The sequence below is a fragment of the Schistocerca gregaria genome, chromosome 1 (assembly GCF_023897955.1).
Source record: "Schistocerca gregaria isolate iqSchGreg1 chromosome 1, iqSchGreg1.2, whole genome shotgun sequence".
NCBI classification, from domain to species: Eukaryota; Metazoa; Arthropoda; class Insecta; order Orthoptera; family Acrididae; genus Schistocerca; species Schistocerca gregaria.
This window is the reverse complement of record NC_064920.1, coordinates 1,007,900,035-1,007,924,479: the sequence shown is the minus strand read 5'-3', so window position 1 is coordinate 1,007,924,479 and position 24,445 is coordinate 1,007,900,035. Positions and strand designations below refer to the sequence as shown.

The window sequence follows — 24,445 nt, the reverse complement described above, 5'->3', positions numbered from 1 at the left end:
CACAGGATCTGGCGCCTCTGGCATTCTTACACCAGAAAAACGTCTTCTGCAAACATCATTCACCAAATTCCTAGACATCGATTTCTTTATAAATTGAAATTATCAACTATAATTTCATAGTACTACTTTATCAACTGGCTTCCACATTTGCATGAGAGATTAAACTGCAGATGGAACACAAGCTTAGATATCTACATCTACGTATCCATCTACACTACTGGCCATTAAAGCTGCTACACCGGAGAAGAAATACAGATGATAAACGGGTATTCATTGGACAAATATATTATACTACGACTGACATGTGATTACAATTTCACGCGATTTGGATGCATAGATCCTGAGAAATCAGTACCCAGAACAACCACCTCTGGCCGTAACAACGGCCTTAATACGCCTGGGCATTGAGTCAAACAGAGCTTGGATGGCGTGTACAGGTACAGTTGCCCATGCAGCTTCAACACGATACCACAGTTCATCAAGAGTAGTGACTGGCATATTGTGACGAGCCAGTTGCTCGGCCACCATAGACCAGACGTTTTCAATTGGTGAGAGATCTGAAACATTTTCTGTATCCAGAAAGGCCCGTACAGGACCTGCAACATGCGGTTGTGCATTAACCTGCTAAAATGTAGGGTTTCGCAGAGATCGAATGAAGGTTAGAGCCACGGGTCGTAACACATCTGAAATGTAACGTCCACTGTTCAAAGTACCGTCAATGCGAACACGAGATGACCGAGACGTGTGACCAATGGCACCCCATACCATCACGCTGGGTGATACGCCAGTATGGCGATGACGAATACACACTTCCAATGTGCGTTCACCGCGATGTCACCAAACACGGATGCGACCATCACGATGCTGTAAACAGAACCTGGATTCATCCGAAAAAATGACGTTTTGGCATTCGTGCACCCAGGTTCGTCGCTGAGTACTCCATCTCAGGCGCTCTTGTCGGTGATGCAGCGTCAAGGGTAACCGCAGCCATGGTCTCCGAGCTGATAGTCAATACTGCTGCAAACGTCGTCGAACTGTTACTGCAGATGATTGTTGTCTTGCAAACGTCCCCATCTGCTGACACAGGGATCGTGACGTGGTTGCACGATCCGTTACAGCCATGCGGATAAGATGCCTGTCATCTCGACTGCTAGTGATACGAGGCCGTTGGGATCCAGCACGGCGGTGATAGGTGGCGGCGCTATACTATAATAATGTCGTGTGACGAGGGCTTCCCGTCAGGTAGACCGTTCGCCTGGTGCAAGTCTTTCGATTTGACGCCACTTCGGAGACTTGCGCGTCGATGGGGATGAAATGATGATGATTAGGACAACACAACACCCAGTCTCTGACCGGAGAAAATCTCCGACCCAACCGGGAATCGAAACCGGGCCGTTAGGATTACATTCTGTCGCGCTGACCACTCAGCTACCAGGGGCGGACGGCGCTATACTTAACCTTCACAACGGCGTCTGTAACGGAGATACGTTCCAAGCAGACAGCTCCGAGTTTCTTTTTGTGGAAAACAGCAGCATCGCAAATCTTCATATGACCTTGCAAAATGTCTATGGAGACTTGGATGTGTACAAACTTGTCCGTGCCGCCTGGCCGCACACAGCTGTGACTCTTGCAATGCTGGAAGTTGGAACGTGCGGACACACTCAATCGAGTTGATCAACAGATCACAATCAAACACCTGGTTGCACAACTGGACATCTCTGTTGGCAGTGGTGACACACTCGCCAACCAGTTGGGTACTCAATGGTGTGTGTCTGCTGGGTTCCATGCCGCATAAAAGAAGACCATAAAGAGCAATGAAGGGCCATCTGCCGCAATAAAAGAAGCACTCCACGGGAAGCAGTGCATGGTTGATGGGGAGATTGTCGATTCAGCAACACGTTGGCTCTGACGTCGACCATTAGTGTGGTACCATGCAGGCACACTGACCCTCCTAGTAAGGTGGCAAAAGACCGTGGCATTCAACGAACATTATGTTGAAATAAAGCAATTTGTAGCCAAAAGAATGGGGAATAATACAGTGTATTGGAATTATGAATAAAACCAACCTGCTTTCAGAAAAAGTGTTGCATTACTTATTGTACGCCCGTCGTCTTAATGCACAACACAGGGTGTCCCACTCAAACCTCCCTGATTTCAAAGACCCAGGAAAAAAAAACAGTAGATATGACAATGAAAAATGCACCTCATTGTAGAGAATCTCAAAGAATTTATTTACTATCAATACACCTCTACATGTGAACCATTTGTGGCACGAAGAATATCGAGTCTAAATTCTATTTCACGCCAAGTTCTTTGTAACATTTCCTCTGTTATTGTTGCAATCGCATCAGTGATACGATGTCGCAACGTAGGAATATTGTTCATTTTGGTCCTTCACGAATCCCCGCATAAAGAAATCAAGCGGCGTAACGTAAGGTGGACGTGGTGGCCAGGCAATGTGTCCTCCGCGCCCGATCCAACAATTGGGAAAATTCCTATCCAGAAACTTGCGAACAGCCGTTGACCAATGCAGCAGGGGTCCATCTGGTTGAAAAATGATGCTGGGTTGCAAGTCTTGTATCTGTGGGTACTGCTCCAACATGACCAGGTACACTGACCCATTCATTGTTTGCTCTGCAAAGAATTAAGGTCTCCGTAACAATCATTAATTTTAAGCGTTTCTGTGACGTTTCTGTTCAGCAGAGTAAAAGGGCTTGTCCACAGCAATCTCTTTAATTCAGTTCTAAATTCAATGGCATTACCTACAAGGGATGTAATATACATTGGCAAGTGGTTGAATACGCGTGCACTCCATCCGAAGGACACATCAACATTAGCCATATAACACTATCCAAAGACTAAAATGTTCATATGTGTGTGAATTACTACGGAACCAAACAGGTAGATCATCGATCCTAGACACACCCATGCCCGAGAGACGACTCCAACATCAGGCGGGAGCGGCCATGCAACCCGTGACATGGCGCCTCAAACCATGCGGCCACTACGCGAGCTGTATCCAAACTCGTATGAGATACTGCAGAAAGATTATGGCTTTAGTCGAGAACTATGACGCACTTCTTGAATCGCTGATCAAACAATTGTGCTGAAACTTCCTTTCACCACCAAGACTTGAACAACTTAACTCTGGGTAAAGTACCATCGCATTAATGTGAAGTAGTAACCTTCGGTTAAGACATAGGTTGATATTCAATCATTACAATTTAATCAAGAAATGCAGTAACGATATGGGAGACACACATTTTACAATACGTATACTAGATTTTTTCGGCTTGTTCCCGGGTATTTTTTTACATTTTACATGTATTGCAGGCCCCGCAATCTCGTTTTCTGTGATTTTCCCAGAAAGCAAGAAATATCACTCACTGTTCAGGAGACAGTAAGTTTTTATTTAACGAAATTGGAGGGAACATAAGGGCGGATACAAGAAATGAGTAAGGAAATCGGTCACTTACTTCTAATAGATACTCCCATAACACACAGCGAGTTAGCACACAAGGCACTGGACTCGCTTTCGGGAGGAATGGAGTTCAAATCTTCGTACGGTCATCCAGAATCAGCTTTTCTGTAGTTTCCTTACATCAATGCTGAAAAATTGCAGACGTCAAATGAAATACATGGCCTTCAAAACGTCACTTTTCATTCGCAGGCACGCGCGCTTGGTGCTTTCAAGAGCGAGCTGTGATTGGAGCGCAACAGTTTGCTGCAGACTACTAGCAAAGCTACTAGGTGAAGTGGTGCTATAAGTAACAGCCATGAGGAAGAAATCAGAAGCCAGCAAGCTGCTGGTACAATATTTAAACAGCGGTCACCCGTACAGGACAAAAAGTTATAACAAATCGCCAGTTTCGAGGAAACTAAATACAGATCTCATCCGAGACTGTGGCACGTGTACACACACACACACACACACACACACACACACACACACACACACACACAATTTTTTTTGTCTCGTAGTGGTCAAAAATTACCCAGAAATAAATTAAAAATAGTCGTGTATCCCTGTTTCCCTCGCTCATCAGGCAAATGTCGAAATTCGAAATCCCCTCCAATATTCTTAATTAGGGGTCTCTAAGCCCCACTTCCAACCTACTAGGACACTTGGCTGAAAAGACCAAAACGTGTTCCACAGCAGCCAGCTTAACTCCCTCGAATATGGAAACACAACTCACTGCAGTATGGAAACTGCACCCCACCGTTAACACTATTTAGAAGGGAAAAAATAAAAAAATAAAAAAAGCTTGACAGTAACGACGGATCGAGGTACAGGGGAATTACAGCGGTTACTAGTATCGATTCCTGCTGGTAAGGAACTTTCGTGCGAAAATGTATCTTTCCTGCGAGCGCGCCCACTTACGCTTTGTTTTTCCCCTTTTCCTAAACACTGAGGCGGTGGACGACAATCGGAGCCTGAGCAGAGAGAAATGTGAGCGGTTCCGGGTGAGCTGCAGCAAACACTGCAGAGCGTAGTATTAACCGACGTGTAACGTGGTGTATCGTACCGCTACTGAAACCAGTTCCGCGGTTTTTTCCAGCGTACAGCCGTCCAACTGCGCAGCTCCGTGACCCATGGTCCCCCTCCTTATATCCACGGCCTTGCGTCATTCCACTCACCGCACTAGGAAAACAAGAGCGTATTATACACACAAGAGCGGAATATGTGATATCGTATGCCGGAAAAAATACTGTCGAATTCTTTGGTCGTAAAATATGGCGCTCACAGGAAAACACCCTTGCCCAATATGGTTCCTTCAAATAAAAACTGCTTCTAGCAACAATTCTCCAAACCAGGCTGGGTAAAAAATAGTCATCGACTGACAGTAGTATTTGTACTGAATGCAGTTATTCTTTGCCGACAGATAACAAATTAGTATGTCTCACGACCTAGTGTAAATATGTCCTAATTGACGCCCCTTTGGCCGTTTGCGCCCTTTGTAAGTGTGATAGTTTCGCATAGGTTACTGTAAGGAGTGAGTGTTTGTTTGTTTGTTTGTTTGTTTGTGTGTGGAGGGGGGGGGGGTGTACGCGCGCGCTCCAAGGGGACCGCCTTGTTTCATATTCCCATCCGACGGACGGATCACCACAAATAAAGGTGATTACAAAGTAGTAACTACGGCTTCTGAGATATAATTATTTTTGATAAGTCATTAATTTGACCTCTGCAGAATTAAAACTGTGTTTGATGCGAAACTGCCATGGGGAGGAATAAGTAAATAAAACATAGGTAAGGGTGACAGAATGAAGATGAAACATCGTGAAGTGTTATGTTGTGGTTCTATCTCCAAAGGCAATCTGCAACTAGACTCTGAAATGTTTAACAGCAATATGTTTCAGAAGATCGCGAGGTGTGTGTTCCGCTAATGCAGCACACACTGACTTCAAGATAAGCTGCGTCCTAGTTTGGTAGTTAACCTCATTCTCCACCGTAAACTACGCGTTTTTCAATAGATAAAATGGTGAATGCAAGCATCATATTCGTTGAAAATGAAACTGTATTAAATTTAAATAAAAGAATTCCAGGGATTCCTTTCCAGTTGTATGATTTGTTTGTGAATGCAAGACACATCTTTTTCGCATTCATCAAAAAATCTATTTAGAACCTCTGCTTACCAAGGAGAGGAAATTGGGGATTTCGTGACAAATATTGCACACGTCATCACAGGACGAAACGTACCACAGGAAACTGGAAAAGTCTACAAACGGATAACTTCCCTTCACAATTGTAACGTAGCATTTTCTTTATCACAGACAGATTTAAAGTACCGAACACAACTCTTCATTAAAATATGTCGCAGATATCGTAAGCACCGTGGTTCACTAAGTCAGCAATGACAGTTTACTATAGCTGCATAGGCGGTGTGAAGACGTTATTAAACAGGAGCTAATCAGAACGTTATGAATGTGTAGCATTTCACTTAGTGCAACAATTTTGATGTCTGTTCAGTACTCTTGACTCACATGTTACGTCCATTCGGCTACGTTAACTGAATACTTGTCGCTCGCAGACAAACTCGTGCATCTGATACGATAATTCCTGGAAGCGCTACAGGTGACAGGAGGGCCCTTTTCTGCACTTACCTTGATGTGGTAGGAGTTGAGTTTGTGGCGTGGCAGTGAGTTGAAGGAGCTAAAATCTTGACGCCTGGAGAAGATGCCATTGCCGCCGGCACCCGCCCTGCAAAAACAACATGAACAATTTGTTAACTGGGGACAGTCAAGTACGTAAACACTGTTACGTAAACGGGAAGTGCTTTCACTTCGTAACGGACTACGCTGTAAGAGCGATAATCGCATAACGATATAGCCACAACGATAAACAAACGTATTATTAAGTTTCTGGACTTTCCCGTGACACTTTGATTACCCGCATATATCCAATAATTTAGCAAATATAAATGGCACTCTCTGGATACCAATTCAGAATTACATGAGCACTTAACATACTGTAGTTAATGAGAACTGATTAATTTCATTACAAATATAACTGATCTTAACATTTCACAAACATCGTTATAGCTCTTATTACCGGCCATACAAAATATGCAGTAGGATTATTATTCCAAGACAATATACCTGATCTTATTTGGAGGTGCAGCTGGAATGTGGAGAACTACTTTTGCCAAGGCGTTATTACGCTGTCAGTAACCGAAATGCGGTTCGTGATATACAGAGACAACCAGTAACATTTAAGGTTGGTGATTTATGGCCTCTTCATTATATTTATATATAAAATATGTACATGAAATCGAAGCATAGGAGAAATGACAGTATTTGGCTATGCTAATTGTTAATCTATAATAAGTATTAATGATTACAGAGTCCGTGACAAATATTCACGAACAAGCGAACCAACTGTTTCAGAGAATGTCTATGCAGTTCCTCATCAACACTGCACGATTCTCTAGAAGCAAAGCAAAACGATCACTGATAGCTGCCAGCGTTTTTCATGACGCGAAATAAGTTACCGGAATAAAGACAGAAACAATTAGTTTCATTTTGTGAGCAAATTCAAATTGCCCAGTCCTATGTTATGTGGAGGTATTTTCAACAGGCATTTATAGACACATGACTCGATAAATTTATATGAGAATGAATGGTAGCTAGTTTGCACGGTATTCCCTCTTTTGCTGTATACAGATGTAATGCTTCCTCATGTATCCCGTAATACTCATGAGACTCAACGAAGAAAATCACCTTGCACATATTCTTGGGATCAAAAATACAGAATATACTGCTCATGAGTTACGCTTTTGAACCAGAATATGTCAAAATGTTTGCTATTCTTACACTCACCATGATTTCATGCACTTTTCTTGAAAATTCCGTCATTCGCATTTAATTTTTGACAAACTGAACATATTTCGCTTGTAAAATGCCAGCCATTTATTACTTACTGTACTACAAAGCTTTCACCGTTACTAGTCCGCTTGCTTATTCGACGCGCATAAATCCCAATGACGCTGAGGTACTCAAACCGAATTCCTGATATCAAAGACGGACTTTATTTTTTAACAGTTTTACTGGCAGCCACCATCATTTTTACCTGTTTACAGCAGAAAGATTACGATTATCACCGGTCATCTTCAGACCTGACAATGAAAAATTATATCGCTCAAGAGCTTCTTTTTCAGCAATATTCGGCGAGTAGTTGTCTACAAGTTACTTCGGGTGTGCCATATTAAAGCTTTAGGGCAACCGAAATGAGAGGATGTTGACTGCTACATATCACCTGTTGTTCCTAATGACTCTGAGATTGCCGGCCGCGGTGGTCTCGCGGTTCTAGGCGCGCAGTCCGGAACCGTGCGACTGCTACGGTCGCAGGTTCGAATCCTGCCTCGGGCATGGATGTGTGTAATGTCCTTAGGTTAGTTAGGTTTAAGTAGTTCTAAGTTCTAGGGGACTGATGACCATAGCTGTTAAGTCCCATAGTGCTCATAGCCATTTGAACCATTTGAACTTTGAGATTGAGATTGGATGATTTAGCGAAAAAGTTGAAGACCGATAGGTCGCCTGGTTTTTGTCAAACCAGGAGCGTATCTGTGCAGATCCTGGTTTTTGTGCAAAGTAACCTAAATGAACGGGCCAAATCACGATATGGAAAACACCCCGTTAACATCAAATAACCACTTCCGGCGTGAACTACGCCCTCCACACATTGTGAGTTATGCGTACTCGAGGCCTTGCACCGTTTGTTAAAGAGGCAAGGCTGACTCGTCTGACCACATTATACAGCCCTTGTCAGGTACTGTCCGCAGCTCGTGGTCGTGCGGGAGCGTTCTCGCTTCCCGCGCCCGGGTTCGATTCCCGGCGGCGTCAGGGATTTTCTCTGCCTTGTGATAATTGGGTGTTGTGTGATGTCCTTAGGTTAGACAGGTTTAAGTACTGTTCTAGGGGAGTGATGACCTCCTCAGACGTTAAGTCCCATAGTGCTCAGAGCCATTTGAACCATTTTCTACAAATCGCAGTCATAAAAGTCACGTTTGTAACTACAACACTGACATTGTACTTAATATAGTTCAAGTCCGTTTGAAGATGGCCGCTGGTCAAAACGCGCCAGGAAATGAATACATTATCTGCGGATTAGACGAACGTGCAATCACAAAGGGCGTTTAATAAGTAACGCAACACATTTTTTTCTAAAAGCAGTTTGTTTTTATTCGGGACTCCACACACCATATTCTTCCCCACTCTTTTGGCTACAAAACCCCATTGTTCAACATAACCTCCGTTCAATGCGGCCGCCTTACGCCACGTTACTGGGAGTTACAGTATGCAAGCATGGTACCACTCTACTCGTCGACGTCGGAGCCAACGCCTTCCTGCATCAAAAACGTCACCATCATTCATGTACTGCTATTCGCGGAGTGCTGCCATCATAGCGCCAAACAGATGGGCGTGGGACGGTGCGAGATCCGGGATGTACAGTGGATAAAGAAAAACTGACCAATGAAGTTTTGTGAGCTCCTCTCGGGTGCGCAGATTCATGTGAGGTCTTGAGTTGTCACGGAGAAGTCCCATTTGCATCTTTGACGTGACGACCATGCTGAAGCGATTTCCTCACTTCCCTGAGGCTAGCACGATATACTTCATCATGAGGGAGGTCATCAAACAGAATAACCCCTTTAGCCTCTCAGAAAGTCGTCGCAATGATTTTACAGGCTGGGGATGCGGCTTTCAGCTTTTTCTTTCGGAGGAGAGCTGGTATGGCGCCACTCCATGGATTGCGAGGTGTTTGTGATCCGTCGATCACTTCGAATGCGACTGTCCGCACTTTCCCACACTACAGGAGTTACAGCTGTGTTGCCGCCGGCCGGCACGCGAGAGGTCGGACAGAATGAGATTTTCACTCTGCAGCGGAGTGTGCGCTGATATGAAACTTCCTGGCAGATTAAAACTGTGCGCCGGGCCGAGACTCGAACTCGGGACCTTTGCCTTTCTCGGGCAAGTGCTCCACCAACTAAGCTACCCAAGCACGACTCACGCCCCGTCCTCACAACTTTACTTCTGCCAGTACCTCGTCTCCTACCTTCCAAACTTTACAGAACTCGGGACCTTTGCCCTTCGCGGGCAAGTGCTCTTACCAACTGAGCAATCCAAGCACGACTCACGCCCCGTCCTCACAGATTAACTACTGCCAGTACCTCGTCTCCTACCTTCCAAACTTTACAGAAACTCTCCTGCGAAACTTGCAGAACTACCACTCCCGAAAGAAAGGATATTGCGGAGACATGGCTTAGCCACAGCCTGGGGGATGTTTCCAGAATGAGATTTTCATTCTGCAGCGAAGTGTGCGCGCTGATATGAAACTTCCTGCACATTAAAACTGTGTGCCGGGCCGACACTCGAACACGGGACCTTCCGCGGGCAAGTGCTCTACCAACTGAGCTACCCAAGCACGACTCACGCCCCGTCCTCACACCTTTACTTCTGCCAGTACCTCGTCTCCTACCTTCCAAACTTTGCAGAAGCTCTCCTGCGAACGTTGCAGAACTAGCACTCCTGAAAGGCAAAGGTCCCGAGTTCGAGTCTCGGGCCTGCAGACAGTTTTAATCTGCCAGGAAGTTTCAGGGCGGACAGGTTTGAGCGACCGTGTTTCGATGATAACAAACATCTTGCTAAACGACTCACCGTCATTTTGTTTACTGCCAGGTCTCCGCGGACATTCTACAAGCGCCTATGAACATCTGCGATGCTCTGGTTTTTCGCCTAACTATACTCAATTATGGGAACGCACCTATCGGAACTTCATGACACTACAGGGCCTGAAGCGAGAATATTTCACATGTCCCACGGCGAATTCTGTATTTCTTTAACCCCCAACCAAAATCGCCCCTCGTAAATTACATAAACGCTGAAACATGTGGAATTCAATATAGGAAAGCGACAGGTGTCTTCGAGGGGAGGTATTCTAAGAGCTTACGGGGCGTCCCGCTCTTTGAAAACGGGCGAAAATGAAGCACTATGGCGAGATGCCTTTAATAGATTCCACAACGAAACATTGTCTCGAAATTTCATAGAAAACCCGAAGAAATTCTGGTCGTATGTAAAGTACACAAACGGCAAGACGCAGTCAATACCTTTGCTGCGCAGTGCCGATGGTACTGTAACCGACGACTGTGCCGCTAATGCGCAGTTATTGAAAGCAGATTTCCGAAATTCCTTCAACAGGGAAGACGAATGGAATATTTCAGAATTTGAAACACGAACAGCTGCTAGCATGAGTTTCTTAGAAGTAGATACCTTAGGGGTTGCGAAGCAACTCAAATCGCTTGATACGGGCAAGTCTTCAGGTCCAGATTGTATACCGATTAGGTTCCTTTCAGATTACGCTGATACAATAGCTCCCTACTTAGCAATTATATAAAACCGCTCGCTCACCGATAGATCTGTACCTACAGATTGGAAAATTGCGCAGGTCGCACCAAAGTTTAAGAAGGGTAGTAGGAGTAATCCATCGAACTACAGACCTATATCACTGACGTCGGTTTGCAGTAGGGATTTGGAACATATACTGTATTCAAACATTATGAATCACCTCGAAGGGAACGATCTATTGATACGTAATCAGCATGATTTCAGAAAACATCGTTCTTGTGCAACGCAGCTAGTTGTTTATTCGCACGAAGTAATGGCCGCTATCCACAGGCGATCTCAGGTTGATTCCGTATTTCTGGATTTCCGGAAAGATTTTGACACAGTTCCTCACAAGCGAATTCTAATCAAGCTCCGGGCCTATGGGGTATCGTCTCAGTTGTGCGACTGGATTCGTGATTTCCTGTCAGGAAGGTCGCAGTTCGTAGTAATAGACGCAAATCATCGAGTAAAACTGAAGTGGTATCAGGTGTTCCCCACGGAAGCGTCCTGGGGCCCCTGCTGTTCCTGATCTATATAAATGTCCTGGGTGACAACCTGATCAGTTCTCTTAGGTTGTTCGCAGATGATGCTGTAATTTACCGTCTAGTAAGATCACCCAAAGACCAGAATCAGTTGCAAAGTGATTTAGAAAAGATTGCTGTATGGTGTGGCAGGTGGCAGTCGACGCTAAATAACGAAAAATGTGAGGTGATCCACATGAGTTCCAAAAGAAATCCGTTGGAATTCGATTACTCGATAAATAGTACAATTCTCAAGGCTGTCAATTCAACTAAGTACCTGGGTGTTAAAATTACGAACAACTTGAGTTGTAAAGACCACATAGATAATAAAGTGGGGAAGGCGAGTCAAAGGTTGCGTTTCATGGGCAGGACACTTAGAAGATGCAACAAGTCCACTAAAGAGACAGCTTACACAACACTCGTTCGTCCTCTGTTAGAATATTGCTGCGCAATGTGGGATCCTTACCAGGTGGGATTGACGGAGGACATCGAAAGGGTGCAAAAAACGGCAGCTCGTTTTGTATTATCACGTAATAGGGAAGAGAGTGTGGCAGATATGATAAGCGAGTTTGGGATGGAAGTCATTAAAGCAAAGACGTTTTTCGTCGCGGCGAGCTCTATTTACGAAATTTCAGTCGCCAACTTTCTCTTCCGAATGCGAAAATATTTTGTTGATCCAACCAACACAGGAAGGAATGATCATCAAAATAAAATAAGAGAAATCAAAGCTCGAACAGAAAGGTTTTGGTGTTCGTTTTTCCCGCGCGCTGTTCGGGAGTGGAATGGTAGAGAGATAGTACGATTGTGGTTAGATGAACCCTCTGCCAAGCACTTAAATGTGAATTGCAGAGTAGTCATGTAGACGTAGATGTTGATTTCATCCCAGGAGCCAACGCCAAGCCCGTTCGCCTTTCAGGAGCCGCTGCCAGCCGTCGCCGACTCTTTTGCACGTGTTAAATCACGTCTTGCCCTCCACGTGCTTTGGTAGCCAGGAGCAGCGGCTGGACTCGGCTGGCTGCGTGCGGCCCACGGCCCACGCGGCGCGCGTGGGCGACCCGCAGGCCGGGCCGCGCCGGGCAGACGCGCGCCTCAATAATTCACCGCTGACCGGCTTCTCGCCGCAGCGCGCTCCCTCGGGACCAGCCTGTCTCGCGCCGGACTGACTCGCGGCGCACCGCCGTCATTACTGGCCGAAAGGGCAGCGGCCTGCGCTGCCGCCGCCTACCCACTACCACTTCACGCGATAACTTCTCCGCGTTACGCTGAAGTCACCGTAATCAGCACCAAAAAGACTTTCTAGAATTTTTCACGAATGACGTCGGCTCAGTAACACAAGTTAGTCGCGCACACGGAAGATCAGTGACTGCCTTTTCTTACAAGGGAACCTCCCCATCGCAAACCCCCCCCCCCCCCTCCCCAGATTTAGTTATTAGTTGGCAGAGTGGACAGGCCTTGAAAAACTGAACACAGATCAATCGAGAAAACTGGAAGAAGTTGTGTGGAACTATGAAAAAAATAAGCAAAATACACAAACTGAGCCCGCATCTCGTGGTCGTGCGGTAGCGTTCTCGCTTCCCATGCCAGGGTTCACGGGTTCGATTCCCGGCGGGGTCAGGGATTTTCTCTGCCTCGTGATGGCTGGGTATTGTGTGATGTCCTTAGGTTAGTTAGGTTTAAGTAGTTCTACGTTCTAGGGGACTGATGACCATAGCTGTTAAGTCCCATAGTGTTCAGAGCCATTTGAACTATTTTTTATACAAACTGAGTAGTCCATGCGCACGATAAGCAACATCAAAGTTTACGAACGTCTGCAGAACGAATTACAGATGTCAAAAACAACACTGTAGAATTACTTGAATAGGATTGGGGAGAAGAGAAGTTTGTGGCACAACTTGACTAGAAGAAGGGATCGGTTGGTAGGACATGTTCTGAGGCATCAAGGGATCCCCAATTTAGTATTGGAGGGCAGCGTGGAGGGTAAAAATCGTAGAGGGAGACCAAGAGATGAATACACCAAGCAGATTCAGAAGGATGTAGGTTGCAGTAGGTACTGGGAGATGAAGAAGCCTGCACAGGATAGAGTAGCATGGAGAGCTGCATCAAACCAGTCTCAGCACTGAAGACCACAACAACACAACAACAATTACTAACGTGTTTACTTCAAACATGTAGGCTTGAACCAAGGACCTCTCGTTCCGCAGCTGCTCACGCTAACCACGGGATCACGGCGCTCCTGAGCTTATACTATCCTTGATGTTGCCTATCTTTCGCATGGACTACTCAGTTTGTACATTTTGCTTTTTTTTTTCATAGTTCCACACAACTTCTTCCTGTTTTCTCGATTGATCTGTGTTCAGTTTTTCAAGGCCTATCCACTGTGCCAACTTATAACTAAGTATGATGAGGTGCGATGGGGAGGTTCCCTTGTTAGAGAGCCTGTATAGGGAGAGAGTGGCCATAGGTGAAGTTGCCCGTGATTGGTTGACTAGCTTTGGTGCCATTTTTCTGCCAAACGTCTCTCGCGCTTCCTATGTTCGCCGTGCTTTTGAGTTGAACTGAAGTGCAGAGGACTTCTGGAAACGATTAAAAGCTATTTGAAACATTGAGAGACTTGCCATGCATTGTGCATGCATGTTCGATTTAGTTGTATATCGTTTTTAGTACGTAATTAGCGTTTGCGATCTTAAATACGAGTTGAAATAATGAAGTGTTTTGTTATGAAGTCGGTAGGCCTACATCTTTGAAGTAAACACGTTAGTAATTGTACAGTATTGTTTTTGACATCTGAAATTCGTTCTGCAGACGTTCGTAAACAATGCCAGGTTGTGCTGCATTTGGTTGTTCCAATAGAGGCAAAGGTGGATTTCGCCTGTTAGCATTGCCACGCATTGAAGAACGACGAAAGCAGTGGGCAGTATTTATTTAGTTACGCCTATAAAAATGTTTGGTTCTTCACATTGCTCAGAGAACTCTGAAAAGGTGTCAGTTATTTTAAATATTTTTAGTCACGCAAAACATGTAGGCCTATTAAAATTTACTGCATTTTTAAGCTCTTATTTCTTTAACAGTCCGTGCATACTGATAGCATCACAAGCTTTTCTGAAGCCAATATCTGACAGTCCTAGCTGGAAACGGAAAGTTCCTGTAATTTTTCGAGCCATGCTCATTCGACTTTATAGCGTCAAACTTTATTTCATTCCGAATCAGAACACTAGGCATTAGTTTTGTTTCCGTATTACTGCCTGACTGTTGACGCATACAAGTTGTAAGCACGTTTTCCGCAGTTGTCGTGATTGCTGAAACATTATTCATAGTAAATAATCGTAGGTACTCTTGAAGACAGTTTTTAATAGGCCTGCTTACTGTGGGGTAGTTTTCTTATTATATTTGGTCGTTATTACAGTAGCCTACATTTAACATTACCTGCTTTTTGTAATCTTTTTCGTTTGTTATCTACTATGAAAGGAAGTCGTAAGCAGTTGTTTACTTGTGACATGTAAAAAGTTTGAAGACGTGACAAGAAGTATTAAAACGTCTCACACTTTTTGCATGTCACAACAACTGCTTACGACTTTCATTCATCTGACGTTAAATGTTTAGCGTTATGCACTTCCGATACAAAACAAATTCTATACACTATATTTTTTTTTACGTTACTTTCAATGCCTCACTTCCCGCGCCCTGGTTCGATTCCCGGCGGGGTCAGGGATTTTCTCTGCCTCGTGATGACTGGGTGTTGTGTGATGTCCTTAGGTTAGTTAGGTTTAAGTAGTTCTAAGTTCTAGGGGACTGATGACCTCAGATGTTAAGTCCCATAGTGCTCAGAGCCAATAGAACCATTCAGTTGACGCTTAAGTAGTGACATTGTGTCAAGTGTATGTATATACAGCTAACGTCCTTCCAGAAGGCTGGACTATTTTTCAAAAACTATGCAAATAAAAAGGGAATAACTGTGAAACAGATGTAATTTTTACTATAACTGATTAATCAAAGTTTTCATTAAACCGTATACAAAAAACAGTTCAGCCTTATCTGGGTTAAGTTGTCACTCTACCGCGTTCCAAAAGGAAATACTTATACGAGCGTTGGAACTTAAATAGTGGCAACTATTTACTCACAACAGATACAAAAGAGTTACATATTTGCACCTGTTACTGTCTTTCAAAGAGCCGGCCGTGGTGACCGAGCGGTTCTAGGGGCTCAGTCCTGACCCGCGTGACTGCTACGGTCGCAGGTTCGAATCCTGCCTCGGGCATGGATGTGTGTGATGTCCTTATAGTTTGGTTTAAGTAGTTGTAAGTTCTAGGGGACAGATGACCACAGCTGTTAAGTCCCATAGTGCTCAGAGCCATTTTTTTTGTCTTAAAAGTAGTCACCAGCGTTGTGTAGAACCCGTTGCCAGCGATGTGGAAGGCGTAGTATACCGTTAGCAGAGACTGTTCTGTTCATGGTGCGAACGAAGCGGTCTACTACCTGTCGAATCTCTGGAACAGTTCTGAAGCGAATGCCACGAAGTGTTTCCCTCATCTTCGGAATCAAATCAAAGTCACAAGGACTTAAGGTGGGGGAGTACGGTGGATGGTACAGTGTTTCCCAGTCCCATCGACCGAACGCAGCAGCCACAGTTTGCTGTATGCGCCCGCGCATTGTCGTGCAAAATGATGGCTTGGTTGCGCAGGAAGTGTCGCCGCTACTTTCGCAAAGCAGGTCGCAGGTGATGCTCCAAAAACGAACAGTAATACTGTGCATTGACGGTCTGCCTGAAAGAACGTAAGGCGTTAGGATAACACCATCACAGCCGTACACGATAATCACCATAACTTTCATCATACTGAGGCTCTGGCGCACTTTCGACTTTCGCGGCGACCTATAACGACGCCATTCGTTGGACTGACGTTTCAGTTTTGGCTTCGTGGCATTCGCTTCAGTACTGTATAATAAAGAAGATTGATACAATGCACGTATTTTGTTTATCGAGGATTTTATGAGCGTATTAAAACTTTCCGCAGTGTCCTCAATAAGATTTTAATTATTCGTCTTCACTGGTAAGTCGACAGATTTTGGGGTGGCATACACCATAAAAGCATTAAAAACATATGAGCAGACTTCCAGCAAGCATTTTATGTGACAAATACTTCCTGACACGCACAGTGAGTTTAACATGTAGATTCTTTTCTGTCTGGCTGTTTGTTTTCGGTATAAATGTTGCAATGGATTTTAAACTAACCTATCGATGAGCTGGAGACTTGAAACTTTCAACATAGCTTAGAACTGGATGATGACACAAAATGAACTCGCCTGCTTGTGTGATGCGTGGCGGATATACAGTACTTTTTTCCAGAGCCATTTCCCCTTTTCCTGTTCCAGTCGCAAATAGTTCGCTGCAAGAATGACTGCTGATAAGCCTCGGTGTGATACCGGATCTCTCTGAATTTTACCTTCACAGTATTTTTGAGAGATACACGTAGGAGGAAGCAAAATATTGGTTGATTGGTTGACTCATATGAAAAGAAACTACGATAAACCTGAAGTTTACATCGTGTCTCTGTAGTAATCTCATCAAATCGGTTGGAAAAATTTCACACACACACACACAATACTGAAAAGCAGAAAATTATTTGAATAAAATCAGTTTTATACACCATGTTTTAAACAAAGTATCAAATAATTTTAGCTGCATACAGTTTCCCAACTCGACACAGATAGTATAAAAAATTTGTAATTCAAAATTTGAAAATACTTGTAGCATTAAGACGAAAAAGGGGGAAGCATGCAATATACAATTTATGCATGAATACTTCACTTCCATAAAATTACCTATTGTGTGTGACCCACGTTTTCGTTGAAAATCTTACAAGTTTTTTCATAGGTACTAAAAATTTAGGCTCAAATTTTCAGAACTATCTGGATTAGGAAACTGTTTAGGGCTAGTAGAAGTTATTATTTTAGTTAGATTTAAAAACGTATATTAAAAATTTATTTTTATTTAAAAATTATTTCAATAATGATAGACGAAAACTCACCTCATTTAAACTTAAAAAGAATGGCCGTCCAGAAACAAATTTCTACGCAAATCATGCGTATTTCTACAAGGACACCTGAGCTGTCAATTGGTGCAGTACCAGGGAGTGAGGACACGAAATCTTCATGAGATGGCTCTCCAATAATGCAGAAGCTTCGCTTCGGAAAATTTTTGGTCGGTTGCGCTAAAGCACGAGGGCTGCCGCTCTCGAGTGGTATAAACATGCTCGTGAAACTCCGAACCTCGATTTCCCAAAAACGCTTGAGAAGCGCATCGTGGTAGAGGAACGTTGTTACAGTACAACTGTGCGAAATATGAACAAAATTGGCGATCCTCTGGCTACACGTTCCCTTTTAAGTGTTCTTTTCATTGTCTAACGAAAGTACTGTAGATACTTGTTTCAAAACCTCGCTCTTCGCTTCTGCTACAACGCTTCCGTGTTTCTTTCGCAAGTCTTTGTATTCATTAACCTTTCTCAACAGCACTGAGTCCTCTTGGGCACTGCTAATTAACCATATGACTGTACCCTCACTTGTGTATACGACAATGTGAAACTCGAATCATAATCCTGGTACGTTAATAAGAATAAAACAAGAGGAACTCAGTTACATGTGAGAAATTTCTCAAAATGCTTAACCTTGGCTCTTTAGAGGACTATAGAACCTCCGCAACCGGTGGCACTATCTCATCGCTCTGTCATAACAAGAGTTCAGAACAACGGTTCCCTTGACCGACAGAACTGTATGCATAGAATGCGCGCAAACAACACAACACTACTGTGCCAGTACGTGTCAGGCCGATCGGAAAATAGATCCACCGGCGCTGCAATGAATAGCCCAGGTGCAAGAGCAGCGGTCATCATGTATTTGTTGCTCAACATCCTCCATGCCACTGAGCATCAGTCGGTTCGCAAAGAATTTCAGACTTGTCGCTTGCATAATGCCTCCGACTATGACGTACTGCGACAGCCGCATGCTTTTTCCATCAATTCTGGGGCAATTTTAGCACTGTAAAAGCTTTCAGATATGCAGTAAATGATAGCTTGTAGTGGCTTAGGAATTACAAATTTTGTTTGTGTGAATGCCACCCTATGTTACAAGCACAGAAAAATATCGAAAACACATAATGTTGTTACTTTTTCTCTTATTTACAGTACCAGTAGCCTAATTAATAAAGAATTTCAGGATGAGAAATATATCGTTTTAAAAACCTTAAATGATGCCTAAAGCAATAGTCAACGTGGAATCAGAATCACCACGTAACGAATGTCTTGCAGTGTGCTCATAAGATTTGAGACAACGTAGTAAAAGTGAGATGAATAGCCGGCCGGGTGACCGAGCGGTTCTAGGCGCTACAGTCTGGAACCGCGCAACCGCTACGGTGGCAGGTTCGAATCCTGCCTCGGGCGTGGATGTGTGTGATGTCCTTAGGTTAGTTTGGTTTAAGTAGTTGTAAGTTCTAGGGGACTGATGACCTAAGATGTTAAGTCCCATAGTGCTCAGAGCCATTTGAACCATTTTTGAGACGAATATACATTACTCTTAAAGCAGAGAGCACCATATTTTAAGGATAAGACTGAGAGCCCGTCCGGCAAGAGGTCATTGGAGATGCACCAAGAACTCAGCATGGACAACAACGGAACAGTAAAACAACATCTACGAGGGAAACTGCTTACAAAACACTGCTGTGACCCATCCTAGAAAACTGCACAACTGCGTGGGACCCATACCAAGCACAAGATACGGGGGACACCACAAACATACATTGAGGTCACAAAAGTCACATTTAAAGATGACAATGTATCGCGTACACAAGGTATAAAAGGGCAGTATATTGGTGGATCTGCCATTTGTACTCAATTGATTCATAAGAAAAAGCTTCCAAGGTAGTTAAGGCCGCAAGACAGGAGTTAACAGACTTTGAACGCTAAAAGGTAGTTGGAGGTAGACGCATGGGATATTCCATTTCAGTATTCCAGTCCAATATTCCGAGATCCACAGTAAAAAAAGTGTGCCGAGAATACCACATTTCAGGCATTACCCTTTCATCACGGACAACGCAGTGGCCGACAGCCTTCGCTTAACGACCAAAAGCAGCAGCGTTTGCGTCGAGCTGTCAGTGTTAACATATGAGCAACACCGCAAGAAATAACAGTGGAAATTAAGGCGAGAGGTACCACGAACGTATCCGTTAGGCTAGGGTGGTGCAATTTGGCGTTAATGGCTATGGCATAAAAATGACCGACACGAATACCATTGTTAACGGCACGACACCACCTGCAGCGGCTCTCCTGGGCTCGTGACCATATCGGTTGGACCCTAAGCACCTGGAACGCCGTGTCCTCTTCCGATGAGTCCCTCTTCCAGTTGGTAAGAGCTCATGGTAGAGTTAGAGTTAGAGAACCCACGATGCCATGAACCCACATTGCCAACAAGACACTGCGCACGCTGGTGCTGGCTTCATAATGGTGTGGGCTGTGTTTACATAGAGTGGACCGGGTTCTCTGGTCCAACTGAACCCACCACTGACTGGAAATAGTTATGTTCGGCTACTTGGAGACCATTTGCAGCCATTCATGGGCTTCATGGTCCCAAACAACGATGGAATTTTTATGGGTGGCCGTGAGCCATTGGTTTTAAGAATATTCTAGACAATTCGAAATAATGATTTGGCTGCCCATATCGCCCCCATCGAAAATTTATGAGACATAATCGACAGGTCAGTTAGTGCACAAACTCCTCCACTGGCAATACCTTCGCATTTGTGGACGGCTATAGACGTCGCATAGTTCAATATTTCTGCAGGGGAATTCCAATTATTTGTTGAGTCCATGCCACGTCGAGCTGCTGCATTACGCCGTGCAAAATGATGTGCGAGACAATATTAAGAGGTAACCCATGACTATTGTCACCTCAGTGTATAAAAAAATGCACCAAAATGGTCACAGATTTGTTTGACACACGGTAGCGTGTCACGGAAATGCTGAAATGGCTGAATTGGCTGATGTTCAAAGATAAACGTCAACTATCTCACGAAAGCCTACTCAAACATCTTCAAGAACCTGTACTGAGGAATCCAGGAATATACTCCACACCCCCCACTTATAGCTCCAACATGGGCCTCGAAAAAATGATGATTTACAACGCTCACAGTGGCGTTGAAACGTTCTTCCCACTATCAATACACGAATAAAGCATGATGACACCAAAATATACTGAAGATCCAAAGAAACTGGTACACTTGCCTAACATCGCTTAGGGACCCCACGAGCACGACTTGCCTAACATCGCTTAGGGACCCCGCGAGCAAGCAGAAGTGCCGCAACATGACGTGGCATGGACTCGACTAATGTCTGAAGTAGTGCTGGAGGGAACTGACACCATAAACCATGCACGGCTGTCCATAAATCCATAAGAGAACGAGGATGTGGTGATCTCTTCTGAACAGCACTTTCAAAGGCATCCCAGATATGCTCAATGATGTTCATGTCTGGTGATTTTGATGGCCAGGGAAACTGTTTGAATTAGGATGAGTGTTCCTGGAGCCACTGTGCAGCAATGCGGGATGTGTGGGGTGTCGCATTGCCCTGCTGGAATTGTCCAAGTCCGTCGGAATGCACAATGGCCATGAATGGATGCATGTGATCGGACAGGATGATTAAGTACGTGTCACCTGTTCACCTGTCAGAGTCGTATCTAGATGTATAAGGGGTCCCAGGGTCCCATATCACTCCAACTGCACACTCCTCACACCACTACAGAGCCTCCACCAGCTTCAACTGTCCCCTACTGACATGCAGAATCCATGGATTCATGAGGTTGTCTCCATACCCTTACACGTGCATCCGATCGATAGAATTTGAAATTAGACTCATCCAACCAGCCAACATGTTTCCAGTACAATGTCGGTGTTGACGGGCCCAGGCAAGACGTAAAGCTTTGTGTCGTGCACTCATACACGAGTGGGCCTTCAGCTCCGAAAGCCCATATCGATGATGTTTCAAAATGGTTCAAATGGCTCTGAGCACTATGGGACTTAACATCTGAGGTCATCAGTCCTCTATAATTTAGAACTACTTAAACCTAACTAACCTAAGGACATCTCACACATCCATGCCCGAGGCAGGATTCGAACCTGCGACCGCAGCGATCGCGCGGTTCCAGACTGAAGCGCCTACAACCGTTCGGCCACACAGGCCGGCGACGATGTTTCGTTGAATGGTTCGCACGCTGCCACATGTTGATGGCCCCAGCATTGAAATCTGCAGCAATATGCGTAAGGGTTGCACTTGTATCATCTTCAGTCGTCGTTGCTGTCGTTCTTGCAGGATCTTTTTGCCCGCAGCGATGTCGGAGATTTGCTGTTTTACTGGATTCCTGATATTCACAGTACACTCCATGAAATGAGTCGTACGGGAAAATACCCATTTCATCGCTACCTCGGAGACGCCGTATCCCATCGCTCGTGCGCCGATTACAACATAACGTACACACTCCCTTAAATGTTCATAACCTGCCACTCTAGCAGTAGTAACCGATTTAACAACTGCCTCAGACACTTGTTTTGTCTTATATAGGCGTTGTCGCCCGCAGCGCCGTAATCTGCCTGTTAACATATCTCTGTATTTGAATACGCATGCCTACACCAGTTTATTTGGCGCTTCAGTGTACACGGTACATCTGGTAAGTACCCTCTGCCATGCACATTCACAGTGCCTTACAAAGTATGGAAGTTCCATAAATAGTAAATACCGTTATCAAAAGGTCAAGATAACGACATAAGCGTGCGGGAAACCTGAGTGCATGGGATGTGACCCATGCATGTCATTGGACGAATTAGAATAAATATCTCGAATCAGCTGGAGGCAGTCAGACCTACGAACATGTAGAGATTAGTCTGTTTCAACTTTTCTATGCTTCGCAAATAGCAACGAGAGCCATAGAAACTGTGGTGTTCGCGCGCCGCCACAATACGAACAGACTGTGGAACCCCCTTTTTTTTTTTTTTTTTTTTTTTTTTTTTTTTTTTTTTTTTTTTTTTAAGGAAGGGGTCCATGGTGAGGGTACCTTTGGTAATTAAACACGGCGATGTATCGGCAGCGGGCGATGGCGCACATTAGCTGTACGTGACGTGCCACAGCCAACCCTCGCAAAGCGTGTTGGCCGCTCCGCAACTGCTGAGTGGAACTTTTTTCATTACTTACGCGCGTAAATCTTCTGTAAATGTTATTGCACTCATCTCGCAAGCATCAAAGCCCCGCAAATTTGGTTTCACTGCTTCCGCAATCAGCCAGAATTAATGGGTAGTGCAATATACACCCACGAAGAATTATCAGCCGACGGGAATTGTGTCGATGGGGTTGTTTTTCCAGCCATCAAGGAGTAGACAGAGAAGCGCATTATATCGATTTGCTACCCCGCTGCGAGGGCGTTGGATTCTAAACGTATGTTCAAATGCTGACTACTACGAAGCATTTTCTTTTCATACGCGAAACCAAGAAAGAACCACATTTCTGCATCGATATTGCGACAGATAAGTAATGGTAACAAGCGGTTACAAACAATAACCCGAGGGCGCAGAAATTTGCTTCGTGATGGCTCGTCTCGATGCTGTGTGCTAATACCGATTCCTCTGCATAAAAATCGAAAACTCTTTCGGCCCACTAGTTAAAACGCTTAATACTCCCAACTGAGTAATGTATTTGTGTTTACGTGCTGTAAGTCGCACCAACGCGCCAGACAAGAAAAGCGTAGATGGGGCCACACACAGATTCAACGTTAAGTATTTCAAAATGACAAGTTATTTGATACACTGGTGCATAGTAAATGTTGATATATTGTTATGTAGCTCGTTTAGCTGTCACTCAACAGTGATTTTTTTTTCTTCTACACACTACTGCATTATCTAAGCGTTATCAACCAACGAAAACTTCAACAAATAAGAGATTTCAAGATAAATTACTTTATCAACGTCACGTCTGTCCGGTCGCTGTAAGAGAGTACAGGAATAATGACATCATTATCAGAAATTTGCGATCCACCGTTAGTAAAGGCCCTTTCCAAACTTCTTCATGCATTTTTATATTTATGGTTATATTCATATAATTTTCTACTGTTAATTACCTCCTTCCATTATGCAATCTTCTCGATCCATTCGTATCTATTGGAAGCCAAGAAAATACTTCTTTGGTCCATCGACAATCTCTTTGCCCTGCTGCCCACCATCATTTCATATTTATCATACTTACGTCATCACTAAAGTTTTTTTTCTCTGTCCTTTTGTTTGTTTTCCTTTCTCTACTAATAGCTCCCGCCGTGCGGGATTAGCCGAGCGGTCTGGGCACTGCAGTCATGGACTGTTCGGCTGATCCTGGCGGAGGTTCGAGTCCTACCTCGGGGATTGGTGTGAGTGTTTGTCCTTAGGATAATTTAGGTTAAGTAGTATGTAAGCTTAGGGACTGATGACCTTAGCAGTTAAGTCCAATAAGATTTCACACACACACACACAGTAATTCCCAACAAGTTTATCCACAGTGCTCGCCGAACAACCAGCACTTATCGATTTTCGCATTGAAAGTACTTGCTTCAATGAAATTCGAAAACGATGATACACAGTGTTGGAGACTTCCCTTTCGGGCACAACGGGAGAATAGCATCGCTCTAAACACGCGAAGTCCTCAAATGGTTCTATTACTTCGTTGTTGATTTGTTCTCTTTATGTGCAGGTTGTACATTACGCAATTCAAGACATAGGCTGTCCAGTCACATTAACGTGACCACTTATCCAAAGCTCGATTAACCATCTTTTGCAGCGCGAGACATGCAGAGGGTAAATGTGGTCCTGGTAGATACCGACAGATGTGTGGAGAAGCGCCAGTTCCGGTGCCTTGGCCAGCTGGGGGGGGTTCTCGGTTGAGAATCAGTGCCGTGAACAGCCCGATCGAACTGCTTCCACAGATTCTCGACTGGCTTTAAATCCGGGAATTTTGGTAGCCAGGGGAGTACGTTAAACCAGGGGAGTACGT

At 44.4% G+C, this 24,445-nt stretch overlaps 1 protein-coding gene across 1 annotated transcript in view; it reads right to left on the bottom strand.

The window, feature by feature from the left end:
• LOC126278678 (headcase protein-like) overlaps positions 1-24,445 on the bottom strand; it is a 692,507-nt gene that overhangs the window by 477,441 nt on the left and 190,621 nt on the right. Inside the window, exon 2 of the mRNA XM_049978925.1 lies at positions 6,103-6,199. Coding sequence (XP_049834882.1) covers positions 6,103-6,199 — 97 coding nt within the window. The remainder of the gene's footprint in view (positions 1-6,102; positions 6,200-24,445) is intronic.